Raw genomic sequence first — 19340 nt, forward strand, 5'->3', positions numbered from 1 at the left:
ACTTGCTTTTAAGTAAGCTGTCTTTTTGTTGGAAGAGAGAGGGTGGTATTACAATTTTTCTAACAATAAATATTTTTCCCCACTAAATTCTTAACTTGCTGTATATTCCTCAAGTATGTGAACAGTACTGAGGCTGAAAGATAGTCATTAAAAAGAAGAGATTCCATGCAGCTGGAGACTGACTTCTATAACATTTCTAGTTAAAAGTCAACTTCAGTCGTACTTTGGAGAAGGAAGACATTTGAAGGAGGGGAATAAATGAAAGGAAGGAGAGAAGAAAGCGGGGAGAAGAAGGAGAAAGAAACATAATAAGGAACCAAGACACAGGCATTTACTGAGCACCCACTATCAGCCAGAACTGTGGCAGACACTTTTATTAAGCACCATATCCCTTGCTCACTTCATCTTCATAATTATGTGGTCCACTTTATTTGTGGAGGAGCTTGCAATATGTTCAACCACATGACACTTAGTATTTATGACAAGGCAGAGATGCTAAGAAGCCTACATAAATTCTGCACCCAAAAATGGCACAGATTTTGCTCTATAGAATTTGTTTCCCAAAATAATGCTTTTGGCTCATAACTGTCACACTTCCCAGTGCTTGTAATTACTCTGTGCAAAGAGGAATTATTCCTCTGCGAAGAGGAAGCTTTGCTGACTGTTGTCCATCATATAAAGGATGAGTTTGACTCTTGGCAAATTAATGCAGGATTCATTGTGCTTAAGGACAGGTAGCTGGGCTCAAGTTTAGGTACCAAGACGAAGCCTGGTTTAGAGTTTTCCAGATTACATAGAATTTGCCAGCTCCCTTTTATAATAACCTTGGTTAAATCTGCAGCTGTCTCTTTTTTGTATTTTGTGTCTCTGTTTCTCATTCCCTGTCTTATGTAAAACTACTCCGCTTGGACTAAAAAATTCCAGTGAACTCGTTAGGAAGATATGTTCTGTTTACAGTTAGTTACATACAGATTGAAAACCGTTAGTCTATGAAAATGAGCACCTTGAAAGCTTCTTAGAAGAACCTGAAGGATTGCTAGATAACCAAGATCAATAAAAGTTAGAGTAGCCAAAACAAACCAAAGTAAACTCTGTGTGTTCTTTGTGTGTCTCCTTTCTGTCTTGTTAGGTCCCCACTGACATGTTTATTTGAGAGCAGCTGGGCATTCGCCGTGGCAGATACTTGTGGTCACATTGGTTACAAAAGGAAGGAGAGCAGAGGAATAGGGAAAACTGAGGTTAGAAATACACGGCAGCTCAGTAGAGCAAATGAAACACTTCGTATTTTTAATGAATAAATCTGAAATTACTTCTTTTTCCTGACTGAATTAATCATAGCATTGCTGGAATCTAAATATGTACAGGTCATCAGAGTATCTTCACCATATTGTTCAGGAGCAGAGTAACAAGATAACTTCCAGTATTAGCAGGGTGTCTTGAGAGGTGAAGTTGTGTATCTATCTCTAGCTATCCTTTTCTTAACCATTATCGTGATGCTGTTGTTGTGTACCGGTGAGTCAGAACCAACCTATAGTTGACCCTCTAGCAGCTTTTCAGGTGCAGTTTAATTACACGGGAGGAGATGGCCCATTTTCCTTTCCCAGAGCAGCTGACATAATACTACTGTTATAAAACAGGACTGACATGGGAGTTGAGAGGAAACTAAGAAAAGAGGGGATAAATAATGTACACGGCATTGAAATAGGCAAGGAAGAGAACTGTATAAAAGGAATATATGATTAGGTATTATTGGCATGACAAGAGTCCAGAATAAAAGCTGCATAGTAAAGTGGTCTGGGGGGTGGGGAGATGGACGACTGTGTAACGACTAAAGAACTTTTTAAAAATAATTTTTTAAAAAAGCTAACTAGAGGGAGAGGGAGCAGGGAAGAAAATGTGCAACAATGAATGAATGGAAATCCAAGTTCTTTATAAACTTTCATTAAAATCTCAATTAAAAATACAAACCAAAACCACATGGCCTTTGGGATCGCAGCACAGCTCCTTGTCTTTAGACTATCAGAGCTCTCTTAACCATTGTTGTTGTTGTTGTGTACTATCAAGTGGAAATGACTCATAGCTGATACTCCAGCAGGTTTTCAGAGACAGCTGACCCTCCAGCAGGTTTTCAGAGACAGTTTTAATTGCAAGGGAGGAATCCTTCTCATGCAGATCAGATGGTGGGTTCAAACTGTGTACCTTTTGGATGGCAGCTCCTTACTCCTTGGCCACAGGAGAAGGATAGGCAGTCTCCTCCTGTGAGATTCACTGCTTCTGAAAACCTGCTGGCGGTTCAGCTATGAGTTGATTCTGACTCAGTGGCACACAACAAAAAGTGCAGGTCCCTGACCATACTGGTCTGTTACGTTTCATGAATTTATTCCAGCTAAGAAAAAAAACTTCTGTTCAGAACAGTTTACCAGTCATATGTGTTCATAATGTTGACTCACTTACTGCCATGGAGTCAGAACCCACTCACAACTGAGCCTCCAATAAGTTTTTAAAGGCTGTAAATCTCTGGGAGCTCTGATAGTTTAGTGACTAGGAGCTACATGGCCAACCCAAAGGCACTGGGTTCAAATCCATCACCTGCTCCATGGGAGAAAAATGGGCAGTCTTCTCCTATGCAGGTTCCAGCCTCTGAAAACCTGCTGACGGGGCAGCTATGGGTTGGTTCTGACAGTACATAATCATAAATCACGTGAGAGGAGATTGCCTGTCTTTCTCCCACAGAACAGCTGTTGGATTCGTACCTTTGATTGACGGCACAATGCCTTGCCCACTAGGCCACCAGATCTCTTCAGAAAGCTATACATGCTGGAAAACTTTATCAATATTGAGTATAAATTGCTGTCTGATAAGCTAAAGCCATTTGGTAATGAATTAGTAAATGGAAAAGTTTTATTTCATTTCACAAACTGCTTTGCATTCAATATAACATTTATTCTTTCCACCAAATCAGTAAATACCCCTTATTTTAATGTAAGCAAGTAAAAACTTGGAAAGTTTGAGTCATGCATAACAAATATATGGGCCTGGTATTTAAAACGCCATCTTTAAACTCTAATTACACATACCTTGAAAGCTAGAAACCTAATTATTTCAGTCACTATTTAATATAATTGAAGGTTTGCCTGTGGCCAGAATTAAATGTTCTCTGAATTCTAATGTCCTAAACAAATTATGCTATATAATCTGTGGAAAGGAATGGAGAGTATGTATAAATTTTGACATAAAACTCATAGAATAGTTTTTTATGTTTTCTGCTTTGATTATTTTAAGTGATAAAACAATTTCTTATTGTGATTTTATTAATATGTCAGCCACAGAATGACTACCCACCTTGGATTCATAGTTGATAAAGTAATCATAATTTGCCATGGGATTGGTCTCTGAATAGAGGATGGAAACTATAGGTCATCACAGATTCAGGCCATCAGGTTGCAGAAATATATAAGCAAGTTGAGTCCCAACAGGAATTCATTTGCAGTTGTGTCTGCCACTATTGCGTAAATATGACCACATAAATTTGATCCATCCATGTTTAGAGGTTCATTGAAAGAAATCTGTATTTAGATGAATTAAACTATCTTGTCCACTACAATTTCACTCTTTGGTCTTAGAAAGGAGAGCATGGGGAGGGAAATGCTTTGGTATTATATATTGACTGTGTTTGTTTGTTGTTCTTAAGCAAATCAGTATCACCTCTTCTTTTCAGTCCAAATTTCCCAGAGTTTGTTTATGTCAAGGATTCTTAATGAAGTGGTGGAATATGTTTCCAAAGAACTTGGGTTTGTAACTCCCTCTTACTGTGTTTATATTAGGCTTTATTTTAAAGGCAAGTGAGACTGCTTCAAATAAAACAACTCCAGGCTTCTAAGAAACAGTTACGAGAAGGTAGAGAGGAGCAGAAACACCTCTTCCCTGACACACAGTTGCCATGGACCTACATGATCAGTGGGAGAACACAGAGACTACCTGGCACAAGGAAAAGATGGAATTACTGGACCAGTTTGACAATGAAAGGAAGGAATGGGAAAGTCACTGGAAGATCATGCAGAAGAAAATAGAAGAGGTACCATTTTTTTTTTTGCTTTGAATATATCATAAAAGTTAAGCATACTTGAATGGGATTGGTCTTGTTTTAGAAATGTTTTTTGGGTTTTTTTTTTTTTAATTCAACTTCATATATGCCTGATCCCGGGTATAGTCTTCACAATTACGAGTTATGCATCAAAGAGTTGTACAGTGACTAGGGATATTAGAATGAGAATTGATACCTTTAAGTTTTGGTGCTGGAGAAGAGTGTTGAATATACGATGGACTGCTAGGAGAACAAACAGGTTTGTCCTGGAGAAGGTGAAGCCGGAATGCTCCTTGGAGTGAAGGATTCTGAAGCTTCATCTGACATACTTTGGGCATGTTCCAAGGAGGGACTGGTCCTTGGAGAGGGACATCATGTTTGGGAGAGTGGAGGGACGGCGCAGGAGAGGAAGACCCTCGATGAGATGGATCAATTCTGTGAGTGAAGTGGTGGGAATGAGTGTGTCTGAGACAGTGAGGTTGGCACAGGATAGAACGGCATTTAGGGCTCTTGTACATAGGTTCGCTATGAGTCACAAGCAACCCGACGACACATAACAACAACAACATATATACATACCTCAGTTATATTTACTAGGACTAAAATATCATACCTTAGCTAATCATCTTTTGACCTATGCTTATTTATAACTTGATATGAAATTAAGGACTTAAAATATATTATTCTGGTATTGTCAATTTATGATCAGAGGACCTTGCATGAAAAATGGGGTATGTGTTTTGCAAGAGTTCTAAAATGCCAAAGCCTAGGAAGAATATTTGTAAAACTCAAGTGGTGGAATATATATTGTTGTTGTGATGTTCCATTGAGTCAGAACAGACTTTTATAGTTGACCCTCCAGTGGATTTTCAGAACCAACTTATAGTTGGTCCCTCCTGACAAGAATGCCTAATATAAATGATATGAGGTTTTACCATCCCTGCCTCTAAGAACTCTGGTTCCACTTCCTCCCAGACACAAGCTTTTCAGAGGCTGTAAATTGCATGGCCGGAGATTGCCTATCTTTCTCCAGAGGAGCAAGCTGGTGGATTTGAACTGCTTGCCTTTGGGTTCATAATACAACTCCTTACCACTTGGCCACCAGAGCTCTCTTGCAATATACATCAGAGAAAGTGTACTGATTGCTGTCTTTTGCTGAGGTTATTTATAAAATGCAATAGAGTCTGTCCCAGTTATATAAATATTACCACGTGCCTACTAAACGGAGCTCTGATAATGTAGTTCTTTTTTTTTTATAATGTAGTTCTTAATGTGCCTAGCTACTAATTCATAAGTTAACAATTCGAATCCACTAAACACTACACCCTTGGAAACTCTGTCGCTTCTACCCTACCCTATAGGAACACTTTGAGTTGGAATCAACTCTGTAACAGTGGTTTGGGGTTTTGGGTTTAATATCTACAAAAGGGCATTTTACACACTTGATAGAATTGTTTTCCTTGACTGCTAATCAAAAGGTCAGTGGTTTGAACCCACCAACTGCTCCTTAGGAGAAAAAGACCAGCTTCTGTAAGGATGTGCAGACCTGGAAACCCGAGGGGTTGTTCTGCTTTGTCCTGCTGGGTCACTGTGAGTCTGACGAGACAGCATTACACTGGTTTTTGCATTTCAAAGGAAATTAAGTGCTGGTATACTAAAAATCACTGTCATATCAACGAAATAGCACTAGGCATGAGATTTATTCTTGGTAAGGTGTGCTACATTTATTTGCACATTTATTAGGGAAGGGATTGAGAAAAATGGCATGTCATAACTCTGACACAAATAGTCCTTTTATCTCCATTGACTATTCACAGTCTGTCAGGCCTGGGATATTTCCTTCCAGCATTTGCATTAGCAAGTTCTCCAGGTTACTTCAACTGACAATTATTTATATGTATCTTGGACTCTCCTGGTAACAACCACTCTTACGAGTGTATGCATAATACAAAAGAGATTGTTTTAATACAGTTGACTTTAGGGTTTTATCTGCAGATAATCAAGCAAGAACCTAAGTGCTTATAGCGCAAAACAAAATCAAAATTAGTATGGTAAAAGGAAAAACAAATAGTATTAAACTCGTCCTCTAAAATAGAAGGCAGGCAGGTAGTGCATGATGAGAGACAGAAAATGAAAATAGAAAAATAGAACTTCTTTGGCTGGGAGAATTTACCCTTCCATAGTTTGGGAAAGGAGAATTCTTTTACCCAGAGACTCATACTGGATCAGCAAGGTGAGGGTTTGGTAAAAAATCAATACTCTAATTCAGCTGCACTGCTAATCCAAGAGCAGATATTTTGAATTCACCATCAGCTCCACAGGAGAAAGATGGGAAGCCTCCTCTCTTGTGATTTAAACCTTTAAAAACCCCATGGAGGGTAAAATGTGAGGGATCTGACTCGATCGCACATAACAAGAAGTCAGATTAGGGGAGTTCAGGTGGCATACGTAATCCATAAGGAGTTGTTCTGCTAACCCAAAAGCCACGTGTTTCATAGTCTTAAACCACCAGGAGGTGAGAAAGACAGTCAAGCTGCTTCCATCCGTTTTACAGCCTCAGAAATCCACTGAAGTGGCTCTGTTGGATCGGTTCTAATTATCTAATACTCTTATAATAGAAATACTATAAAAGTGCCTTTTATGAACACATTTATTTTCTCACAGTGTAGGAAGTTCAAGTTAAGTGCTCAGGTGCTGGTTCTAGGGAGGATTTTCTCCTTCTGTGGTCTCTGGAGGAAGATCCTTGTCTCTTCAGTTTCTACTTCCTGAATTCTTAGAGACTCCAGGTGTCTGTTTTACCCCTTCCAGCAATCACTTGTTTATTTTCTTTTATATATGAAAATAGTTTGACTGCAGACATCCTAAACTAATCCTGCCACATTAACATTACAAAAGCAGATCATCCCAACTGGGCTTATAACCACAGGCATAACAGCAACAACACACTGCCATGGATTCTGAACCAATTCAGAGCTGACTCACCAGCAGGTTTTCAGAGGCCTTAAATGGCGTGGCAGGAGACTGCCTGTCTTTTCAGAACATTTGCTCTTTGGATTATGAGTGCAACTTTCTACTCAGAACTCCCTAACCACAGGCACAAAGGTTAGGCATTACAACACATTTTGGGGAGACACAATACAATCAGTAACAGCTCCCAAAGGACCCTCAAGGAGACAATTGGCACAGTGGAGCCAGCAGTGGATTTAAGCAGAGATAGAAAGGATATAGCCAAGTATTAGGCAGTGTGTGGTTCTGTCTGTTGTACACGGGGTTACTGTAAATCAGAGCTGACTCAGTGGCACCCATCAGCAACTACCTGGAAGGTTCTGAGTAACATTTTATACAGTTCTATTACCCAAGCACAATATTTACCTGAGCATGAAATTGTCTACTGTACTGTGCACCTTAACCAATCTTGTGTCTGATTAAATTTGATATAATCAGGAAATTATTCTGACAACTCTGTAATTTTTATGTATGATAAATAGTTGTTGTTATTGTGTTCCACCCAGTTGGAACAGACCCATAGTTGACCCTCCAGCAGGTTTTCAGATGCAGTAAATTGCACAGGAGGAGATTGCCCTTTTTCCTGCACAGCAGCTGGTGGGTTTGTCTATGTACCTTCAGGTTGATAATGTAATTCCTTGTCATTAAGCCACCAGAGTTCCTAAGTAGTAACTTTCTGAAGGGTTGTTAGATGTCACTGAATTGACTTGAACTCATAGTGACCTGAACAACAGATCTGAACCTTGTCCCATCCTCTACCATCCTCACCATTTCTGATACACCTGAGCCCCTTGTTACAATAACTGTGTCTATCTTGTTGAGGGTCTTCCTCTGACCCTTCACCTTTCCTAACATGATACTTCTTCCCAAGGACTGACCCCTCCTGACAACATGCCCAGAGTATGTGCGGCGAAGATTCTTATTCTCACCTCTTGGGAGCACTCTGCTTGCACTTCCTCCAAGGCAGAATTGTTTGTTCTTTTGGCAGCCCGTGGCATATTCACTATACTTCCCCTCCATTATAATTCAAACGCATTTTTCTTGGGTTTCTCACATCCCTCTATTCACATTGTATTTCATTCAATCATTCCCATACATTGTGTGTTATAAAAGTCATCACCTTTGACCCATGCCCACTATTACCCCACCTTTTCAGGTCCCCACTGTATCTTTCTTAATTCCTTTAATCCCTCACTCTGCCCACATTTCTTTTTTTTTTTCCACATTTCTATGTTACTTCAATATTTCCTCCCTCCTGCCCTCAGTCACCCTTCGCCCTCCCCTTCCCCCTTTGGACTTTTGTATCCATCTTACTAGTAATCCTTCTATCTTTACACTAATGGTCTTATGTAGTAGCATTTGTCCTTGAGAGACTGTTATTCTTTAGATCGTTATTCCTTAGTGCTACATAGTATTCTGTCACATGAATGTACTACAATTTCTCAATCCTTTCATTTGCAAACATTTTGGCTGTTTCCATTTTCTTGCTATTGTGAATCACGCTGTTATGACTGCTGGTATATAAATCTCCATTTGTGTCTCAGTTCTATTTTCCCTGAGGTATATTTCCTGCAGTGGAATAGCAGAGTCATAAAGAATTTCAATGTTAATTTTTTAAGGAAACACCCAACTGTCAAAGGCATCAATTCTTCTGTCATCCTTATTCATTGACCAACTTTCAGATGCATAGGAAGCAATTGGAGAAAAAAAAAACAAAACCGACATAACAGGGATCCGGTTTATCTTCTTTAAACTGACCTCATTTCTCTTTAGCACTTTAGAGAGGCCCTTAACAGCAGATTTTATCAGTGCAACATGTGGGATCCAAGTAAAATGAAATGGTTGACAACTTTGCCCTTTTCTCCATTTATCATGATGTTGCCTTTCGGTCCAGTGATGATTATTTTTATTTCTTGATATTGAGAGGTAATGCAAATTAAAGGTTGTAGTATTTGATCTTCTGCAGTAAGTGTTTCAAGTCCTCTTCACTTTTTTCAAGCAAGGTTGTATAGCAAGCATTACATATACTTTAAATAATATCATTGTTGATATAGGTCCTTTTAAGACTCACTGTTTTCTACATCAAGAAAACCGAAGGATTGCAATGAAGACATTTCTGTTCTTCTTGGATGGGTGCTGAGGTGTTTTCTATGTCATACTATCTGAGTATGTAGCTCCATACGTGGGTATATCCTTAGATACTGCGCTTCTCAGGAAGCCCTTGAGATTCTCTCCAGTCCCTGAATATCAACACTATGCACCTCTTAGAGTAAGTATATATTCAATTCTTGTAGTTATTGTTATGTGCCGTTGAGTCACAACCACTTCGTAGCTGATTCTCCACCCAGCATGTTTTCAGAGGCTGTAAATCATGTGGGAGGAGATTGCCCATCTTTCTCTGGTTGAACCACTAGTAGACTTGAACTACTTGCATTTAGGTTGGCAGCAAAACCCCTTACCACCAGGCCACCAGACATAGATGTACACAGACACACACCCATACACATAGAGGTGGTTGTTGTGGTTGTTGTTGTTGTTGTTATGTGCCATCGAGTCACCTGCAACTCATAGCGACCCTATGTACAACAGCCCTAAACTCTGCTCTGTCCTGTGCCAATCGCACTGTCTCTGACATTCCCATTCCAATTATCCCAGTCACTGAATCAATCCACCTCATAGAGGGCCTTCCTCTCCTTCACCGTCCCTCAACCCTCCCAAGCATGATGTCCCTCTCTAAGGACCGGTCTCTCCTCACAACATGTCCAAAGTAAGTTAGACGGAGCCTCAGAATCCTTGCCTCCAAGGAGCCACCTGGTTTAACCCTCTCCAGGACAAATCTGTTTGTTTTCCTAGCAGTCCATGGTATTCTCAATACTCTTCTCCAGCACCATAGCTCAAAGGCATCAATTCTCCTTCTATCCTCCTTGGTCATTGTCCAACTCTCTGATGCATAACAAGTGATTGTGAAGACCATGGCCTGTATCAGACGCACCTTAGTCTCCAGAGAGACACCACTGCTCTTCAGCACTTTGGAGAGGTCACTAACAGCAGACTTTCCCATGGCAATGCGCCTTTTAATTTCCTGGCTGCTGGTGCCAAGACTGTTGACTATGGATCCAAGCAAACTAAAGCTGTGTACAATCTCAATCTCTTCACCATCCATCCTGATGCTGCCAATTGGTCCAGTTGTGAGAATCTTTGTCTTCTTGACATTGAGCCTCAATCCATATTGTAGGCTGCAGTCCTTGACACTCTTACGCAGGCGCTTCAGGTCCTCCTCAGTTTCAGCAAGCAGGGTTGTGTCATCTGCATAACGCAGATTGTTGATAAATCGTCCACCAATCTTGACCCCACATTTCTCCTCATAGAGCCCAGCCTCCCGGATAATCTGTTCTGCATATAGGTTGAAAAGGTATGGAGATAGGATGCATCCCTGGCATACGCCCTTCCCAATTTTGAACCATGCAGTGTTCCCTTGCTCTGTTCTGATGACTGCCTCCTGGTCCAAGTATAAGTTTCGCATTAGAACGATCAAGTGTTCTGGGATTCCCATTCTTCTGGGATTCCCACACATAGAGGTATATGTTGTTATTGTCAGAAACAATCCATAGTTGACCCTCCAGCAGGTTTTCAGAAGCAAATGGGAGATTTCCCATCCTTCTCCCATGGAGCAGCTGGTAGATTTGAACCAAATGCCCTCATGATTGCAGCACAGCTTCTTACCACTAGGCCACCAGAGATTATGCGCGTGCGCGCACACACACACACACACACACACACACACACACACATGCACATCTATCTATCTGAGCCTCCAGAGAGTTATCAGATGCAGTAAATTGCAAGAGAGGAGATTGCCCATCCTTTTCCCTCTGAGCAACTACTGAATTTGAACCATATGCCTTTGGAATTGCAACAGAGTTCTTAGCACCAGGCTACCAGAGTTTTGTATATGCATATAATATTACATACATATTGTATATTTAAAATTTATGTTTAGAAGGTACTCTATTAAAGGCTACAGAGCTTCATAAAAAGACAAAGTAAAATGTAAAGCACTCCATATGTCACAGAAAGAATTGTCATTTAAAAGCTCCAACTAGGAAATTAATGCTTGGAAAAATTTTGTTATGCCACAGATACAATTATATTTGCATTAATTAATATTTGTCACTAAGATACATGTTGAGTCAGATGCAAATTATTATGGAATATATTAGGGGTATGTAGATACCCAAGTGCAGATATAATAATTCAGTGATTTCAAGTGATAATATCAGACAGTGAGAGAATACAATTGAGTGTTAAGACACTAATGACTCACTGTCAGCCACCATCAAAAATCATTGCATTTCCTATTAGAAAACTACAATGGATATACCTGCATCATTGGAAACCTGGAGTATCTATGTAGAAGCTCTGAATTGGGAACTTTGTATCACTTTGCACTCATTTCTGTTTCTCACCTTAGGTGGAATAATTAGATAACCATTGATGACAGCTAGCTTCCCAGGAACATGAATTCCCTTATACAAAATAGTGGCTTGTCTATAGTCATTTTATGTTATTTATTTATCCTGACCTCGGTGGCTTAGTGATAAGGAGCTGCACTACCAGCTCAAAGACAGGCAGTTCAAACCTATCAGCTGCTTCTCAAGAGAAAGAAAGCTGGGTAGCCTCCTCTCATACAATTTATAACCTCAGAAAACCCACTGGAGGATCAGCTATGAGTTAATTCCAACTGGAAGACACATAACAGGAAGTTCACAAAAGAATTAAAATTCATACAAAGTAACATGTGAGAGTAACAAAAAAAGAGAGGTGAAGAAGACAAGAGGAAGGATAGTGTGTGATATGCTCATGGTATGTCATTGGAAAAATAGTATGGGATTTGTTCATGCTATGTTGTAAGCTTTCTAATACAATACAGAATGTATTGAGTTTATCTTTTTCAATATTCAGAAGACAAAACCAAACTCCCCAAGTGTGGCATTTCAGCCCCTGCCCTCTGGGTTTTAAACTAAAGCAATTTTGTTTTCTTCTGTGATATCACACATACAATATGTGTGTATGTGTAATTGTGTATATACACTCTGTTGTTGGTTGTTGTTGTTGTTACTGTTTTGTGCTGTAGAGTCAGAACTGACCCATAGCTGACCCTTTGGCGGGTTTTCAGAAGCAGTTAATTGCACAGGAGGAGGCTGCCCATCCTTCTTCGATGGAGCAACTGGTGGCCTCGAACAGCGAATCTTTGAGATTGCAGTGCAGCTTCTTGCTTGTAGGCCACTAGTGCCCCCTATAAACACTCTAGACTAGTAAATAATAATATAGCAAAGAAAACTAAGAACTATTTACTTGATACCAAAAATTGAGTGGGAATATAGTCTCAATTAGTAAGAAAAAGTTTTCTTTTTTATTTTCTTATCAGCTTTGCCAAGAAGTAAAGCTTCGGAGGAAAATGAACATGAAAGACCATGCTAAGACCATTAATCTTGATTGTGAGAAGGTCCTTCAAGACAAAATGATAGCCTCTTCTCCAAATTACCCCAACTCAGGACAGTGTGAATTTATAGGGATGAATCACAAACTTGGTCTGGAAAAAGAAAATAAAACACAACAGAGTATATTCACTGGAGAAGATCAAGTGTGTAAAGAACAAAAAGCAACCAAAAAATCAAAAGTAGAGTTTATGGATCCTTTGGCTGCAGACAACCAAAAGGAATGCAAAGGCCGGCCTGACCCCAGGACCCGTGAGGAAGAAAGCAAGAGCTGCTCTGGCGCCCTTAATACAGTAAGTAAGACATGCCTGGCCTAGGATGGTTTCTAAAGAAATATTTACATTTCAAAGTGCTAACATGCTATTGCTTATATGCATAAAGGCCCTTGAAGAACTTGCCAAAGTTAGTGAAGAATTATGCAGCTTTCAAGAGGAAATTCAACAGCAGTCTAACCACAGAAGGTAGGCTGATACATCTGTATAATTCCTTTGTGTTGGAATCTCAAGAATATTGTTATTATTTAATAAATCCAAACTTCCTCCTACATATAGTTTGTTAGTGATATTTAACAATGATTTTGGAGGAAAATTACCTTAGATTGAAAATAGAAACTCTAGTTGGGTACTTTTTTCTGTTTGCTAATACCCTAAAGCTTGACCAGGTGGATTGACACAGTGACTGCTTCAGTGGGTGTGTCAGGAAGTGCGAGGATGGCACAGGACAGAACAGGGATCATATGTCTTCTGTTCACAAGGTCTCTGAGTTGTACTCAACTTGACAGCACCTAACAATAACAATACCCTTGACTACTAGTAATACTTCATTCTTTCGGTGTTCTGTTGAGATGGACTCTATAATAAATTATTAATAAGCATTTTCTGAGTTTAATTCTTTTCTCATTTTGTATATTTGGCCAGTGGAAGAACATATAACAGATCTGATCATATTAAACACACCTTAAACTATGTCACATTTAATAGTGTGTAATGTTTGAATTGCACATTGATGTTCTAATGAAAAATTTTATGACCTCAAGTTATTTCTTTCTATGTTGTTCTTAAAAAGAAACGGAAACTCTACATAATTTTAAGAATAAAAATATAAATGTATACACATATTTAAATAATGTCACAGAATATGCTATTTCCATTCAGAAACACTGTATAAGAGTAAACTTTTTAAAAGTATGTATATATTCAAAATTCCCTACAAAAATAATGATGGGTTATTCTTTGATCTCCAATTATTTCCTAGTGTACATTGTGTTTTTCTGTGTAAGACAGTGTTCTTTATTTTTCTTTAGTTATAAGGAAGCTCAGAACTTTTGTTCATATTTACAGCTGATTTTCTAGGCAACCATGATTTACACATAACTTTGCTTTGCTCCTGCTTGTTTGATATTTGCTGCTATTCTCTGTTAGTAGGCATTTGTCTAGTTCCACTTGATTATAAAGTGTCACATAATCTCTTAAAAGCTGAAGAGATAGAAATAAATCAGCACGGTTAAGTTTTCTTTATGAGCCCATGGTGAGTCTATATTTAGGTTTTTATTTATGTGTCTCAGAAAAGACTTGCCAGTTCCCTTCCACAAAGCATACCTGGTATAACAGCTTTCACTGTTGTCTGAAGGTCATTGTTAAAAAAGCTCAAAACTCCAAGAACGTTATTCAAAGACATTGCAACTTGACAATGAGCTAACGTTTCACTGTTTTTCTCCAGTTCCTCCCTGTTTTGCTTTATAATGCAGTATTCATTGTCCTTTGAGTAACAACCACAGTTTCATCTACTTTGCTAATATAGAGCCTATGCATTTTATTCATCAGAAAATCCTTCTTTTCAAACCCTGCATCCCATATCTATCTAGAATGATGCATTTCACATTATCACTTTTATTCAGTTTTATCATATTACTTTAACTGAAGAGGGCAGTCTTGAGCTCACTTTGCTTAATGGCTGGTAATTGTGACTCCTTGTCTTATCATGAAAAGTGATTGCTTAAGTCTTTTCTGAATTCTTCCTGAAGTAAGTTATTACTGATAGGCCATGTTTCATAATTTTTTAGGATGAAGTCTGGTTCTTCTCTTCAGGCTATACCAAATGTTCTTAATAAGCCTCACGGGGACTACATGATCCGCAATGGCCAGTGTATGCTTCCAGTTGGTTTAGAAAAAGAAAAACAAACAAATAGAAAGAATCTGAACTGTGTGGATTTGTCACACAGTGATTCTAGGAAAAACCATGGAATTGACACAATTGACCTGCAAAAGAATGAAATTCCACCAGTTCCTCCTCCAAGAAGCACATCTCGAAATCTACCAAGCTCCTATTCTGAAGGTATCCAAGCCCATGAAGGACTGAAGGGAAATTTGGACAGTTCTTGGGTGGCCCAAAAGAGTCAAAGTGAGAAAAACTGTAATCCTAATTTCCCTCTGAGGCTGCATGACATGTCTATGTTACATCCAAATGAAGAGAAAACTTCTTTTACACCAGAAGCCAAACCAGGTGCCGAGTCTCTGTGTCATCAAGATAAGGGACTTAGCATGTGGTCGTGCAGCATTGGGGTAGATGCAAAAAATAGCCCTTCCACTTTGTGGTATCAAAGCACCTGTTCTATCCCCAGTAAGCCAAAATATGAAAAGATGATCCCAAATCATTCTGCTAAGTCCCATCCCAATCTTCATGTCAGCCATGACTGTAGCCCTTTGGGGACGCAAACCAGTGGCCGTCTTACGAGTTTCAATTGCAGCTTCGAAAGGAGCACAAGGAATGAAAAGCTAGCAGCAAAGACTGATGAATTTAACAGAACTGTGTTTAGAACAGATAGAAATTGTCATGCCATACAGCAAAATCAGAGCCACTTAAAATCATCTGAAGACCCTAACTCCTGTGAGACTTTAATTTCTCATGTAAGTAACATAGCCAAAAATGACAATGTGGCTCAGAAAACCAGTGTCCATGTGCCTATGCCCACAGAAAATGTGCCTGATAATCCTACCCAAATATTCACAACAGGAAAAGTCAGACCAGTGCAGGAACACCTAAGTCCAAGCAGTTACCGTAACATGCTTCATGAACATGACTGGAAGCCCAGCAATTTGTCTGGCCGTCCAAGGTCAGCTGATCCTAGGTCAAATTATGGTGTTGTGGAAAAGCTGCTGAAAACGTATGAGACATCAGCAGGTTCAGCCTTGCAGAACTATAAATGCTTCCAGAATAATCGGACTGAATGTGACTTTGATGTCAGTGGTAAGACCACATTAAGTCAGCATTTAGAAATGCTCCAAATGGAACAAGAGCTTCAGCAAAAAACAGCCAAATGTGGAGGTCAGCAATGGAAGAGAGGACTAGATCGGAAAAAGACAACAGAGGTGAGAAAGTAAAATGTGTTTTGGTAGAATTGTGTCCATATTTAGCAGGGACTTAGTTTAGTCAGAATCTCCATCATATAAATAGAACGTTGACACATGTTTTGACATCCTTTAAGCTTCTTGACCCTTCCTTTGTAAATAAACAGGAATGTTAGGATTTTAACTCAATATGAAGTATAATGGAGAAGCGTAATTATAGTAATTAGACTTAAGGATGTCAAGAAGGTAAAGCAATTGTTGCCTCATTCTTAAAGGTACAGAATGTGCATTTGTTAATTTATAGAACTTTATTAAAGTATTCATATTAAGAAAATAGATAGGAAATATTTTTAGTAGCTTGAACTTTCCAGCAGTTAGGTTTAGTTGGTTCAGTATATCCAGAATTTGACTCATGTTTTTTTTCTTACAGAATAACCACATTAATGTGAATGTGAGTAAAAGTCATAATTTTAAGATAGTGGTTTGTAAGGGTCTCTTGTTGAGGGAATTGAGCACCTGACAGTGGAAATAAAATGGGAATATTATAGTTTAAAATATAAGATTGTTCTTATTTGTATATGTTCTTAGAGATGAGAATTGTCAAAAAGTAATAAATCTAGATACTGTTTATGTTCTAATCTGTTTAAAAAAATATATCATCTTCACTGCTTATGGAAAATTGGGAGGTCAGAGCTACTGAGACTTACAGGGAAGAACTATGCAGTAAAAATATGCAGACATATTTTTTTCTCATTTTGCCCGAAGCGTTACCTGTTTGCACAGAAGACAAATAATTACTTTCTAATTCTCTGTTTTTATATTTGCACCAGTAAGTGTGTGTCAAGACTCTATAGCTGGAGATGTGAATAGTTACTAACCAGGCATAATTATTAGCTAAAAAGCAATGTGATTAAATGTTTCCCCTTGCATTGATTAGGGATAAGAGAGAGAGTCCTTTATAGTAGCTCTGTCGGAATAGATTTTTGTATATTCTCTGCAGGAGAATAATAGGCAGTCTTTTTTTTCTTTTCTAGAAATTCAAGTTTATTTAACATTAAGGGTAAAATATATTTGGAAATGAGACATACATTTTGGAATTGCAGCACAACTTCTAGCCACTAGGTGGCCAGAGCTCCCAGAGACATACATTTTGATTATGAATGGATGACATCACTAGATGGGCTCAATGGGCCATCTTCTCTGGTGGAGATTACTCCCTCTGAAAACCTGCTGAAGGATCAGCTATGAGTTGGTCACCCCTCAATTGTACATAACAATAATGGAATTTTTTTTAATTGTGAAAAATCAAATAATGCTTTTCTTTCATTAAAACTTAAAAGGAAGAGAATGAATAGAAAGGGAATTGATGGAAATTTTTATTTATTGAACGTTGTTGTTACTGTTAGGTGTCATTGAGTTGACTCTGACTCATAGCAACTCTTATGTGCAACAGATCTGTACCTTGCCCGATTTTAGTCTGGGGCAAAAAGCTAATGTCAAACTAATAATTTTCTAGTTTGACGTATGAACTCTTAAAATGTGAATAATAATATAAATGAATGAAATTTCCCCTCTAACATGTGTTTGAACACAAATGCTAGCGTATTTCCCTAAGCAATCTGCTGCACTTGATTCAACAGATTAAACTGTAGAAACGGAGTTCATAATTAGTACAGATTCTTGTACTAAAATTTATCCATATGAGTTCCACCAGATAATCAATGCCATATCCCATATTAAAATTCGATCTATTGATTAAAACAGTTTGAGAGCACCAAACACTAGTTATATTCCTTTTTCATTTTTTAATACTTTTATTTGTGTATAAACATGTTACCATATTAATCCCGTGATTCGAGTCTATCATTGGTGTCCATATAGTGAGCTGAATGACTTCGTCTGTGTCCTAGGAACCCATGGAAGTGAAATGTTCACATGGAAAAGGCTTTTCCAGACCTGCCCGACCAGCAAATCGCCGTCCTCCATCTAGATGGGCCTCCCGATCTCCGTCTGCACCCCCAGCTTTACGAAGAACTGCCCACAACTATACCATTTCTCTGCGATCCGAAGCATCCATGGTCTAAGCCAGGCCTAGGCTGCTAAATTAGAGTAGCTCTTGTCCCGGTTGCCAAATAGAGCATCTAAGTGTTTACAGCCAGTCTGGTTCTCTCCTGTATCTTTCAAGACTACTGGGACATGCTATTTGAATCTTAACTTCCTATCAGTCTTCAGTGTTTTTAATCTTTGGAATCATTATCTTCTTGTATTTTTATTTCTTAGATCAGCATTTTTTTAATACCATCCTCATTGATTTTCAAATATGATTTAAGTAAAACAATGTACAATATTGTATATTCTCACTTTCTTGCAAGTGACAGAAAGCAAGCGGTTATGTGCATGGCCATGTGTTTGTAGGTGCATGTGTTGAAATAGAGTGTCTTAGTATGTATTTAGATGAGAAAAACTTACGTGCTAGTGTTGACTTTGAAATTATAACATGTATACCTATATATTCTTTGTGTTTATTTTATATTTTTTAAAATATACAGTATCATTTCTATTTTGTATGCCTCAGGTATTCCACTTAAGGCATTTGAGGTACTCATATTAACTAACTGTTTCCTCAGTCCCAGCTGCATTGAAAAGTCAGACTTCAACACTGATGAACTTCTGAATATGACTCAAACTTTTTAAATCCATGTAAAGATAAACTATTACCATTGATCTCCTTTGCATCTGATTTTAAAGAAAAACAACACACTTTTAAGAGATTATCTTCTCAAGCAAGCATAAAATGTTCACAAATGCTTTTATATATCACTGGGAGTACATTGTGACTTTATACTTGAACACCACCTTATAGCTTACATGATAAGCGAGGGCTTTCTTTTGCTTTAGGAACAACCATTCCTTACACAGACTATAAAAGGAAGAAGAGTTCAATTACATGGAGTTCTATTTTTTGGTAAAACCATTATAAGCTTTTAGTTTAATTTCTTCATCTGAAATCATAGATATAGAGGTAAGTTATTCATATTTTCCTTTTATCCCCTAAAATTATAAAGAGCTTATTTAACTTTTTATTAACAAATCAAGAATAATATTTTGTTGATCACTAAATCACACTACCTTTCTTATGATGTGCTACATTAAAAATGGGTAGCAAGAGGGACAGAAGCTTGTATTTTGACTACAACTTGCGTATAGTGAACACATAAACGTTTCTAGTGAGACTGACAGAAAGATGAGTGCTGAGGTGCCTAAAATCCTACTTGGAAAGTCTTAGAAGCAATCTTGTTCTATACTATCTCTGTATAATACCAGCTGTGTTATTAGTTAGATACTAATTCTGTTTAAGCATTACTTTACTACCAAAAAAGGCTAGGATATCCTTTTGCCAAAAGT

The 19340-nt window shown here is 38.3% G+C and overlaps 1 protein-coding gene across 1 annotated transcript; it reads left to right on the forward strand.

Moving 5' to 3' along the window:
- The first annotated feature begins 3940 nt into the window (after positions 1-3940).
- On the forward strand, positions 3941-18019 carry KIAA0408 (KIAA0408 ortholog). The gene is made up of 5 exons (XM_006878972.1): positions 3941-4075; positions 12519-12881; positions 12970-13049; positions 14651-15956; positions 17846-18019. Exons 1-5 carry the CDS (start codon positions 3941-3943, stop codon positions 18017-18019), a joined length of 2058 nt encoding a protein of 685 aa, XP_006879034.1.
- Positions 18020-19340: the final 1321 nt, after the last annotated feature.

Source organism: Elephantulus edwardii, unplaced genomic scaffold (assembly GCF_000299155.1).
Source record: "Elephantulus edwardii isolate Elephantulus edwardi_28Jun2011 unplaced genomic scaffold, EleEdw1.0 scaffold00002, whole genome shotgun sequence".
Taxonomy (NCBI): domain Eukaryota; kingdom Metazoa; phylum Chordata; class Mammalia; order Macroscelidea; family Macroscelididae; genus Elephantulus; species Elephantulus edwardii.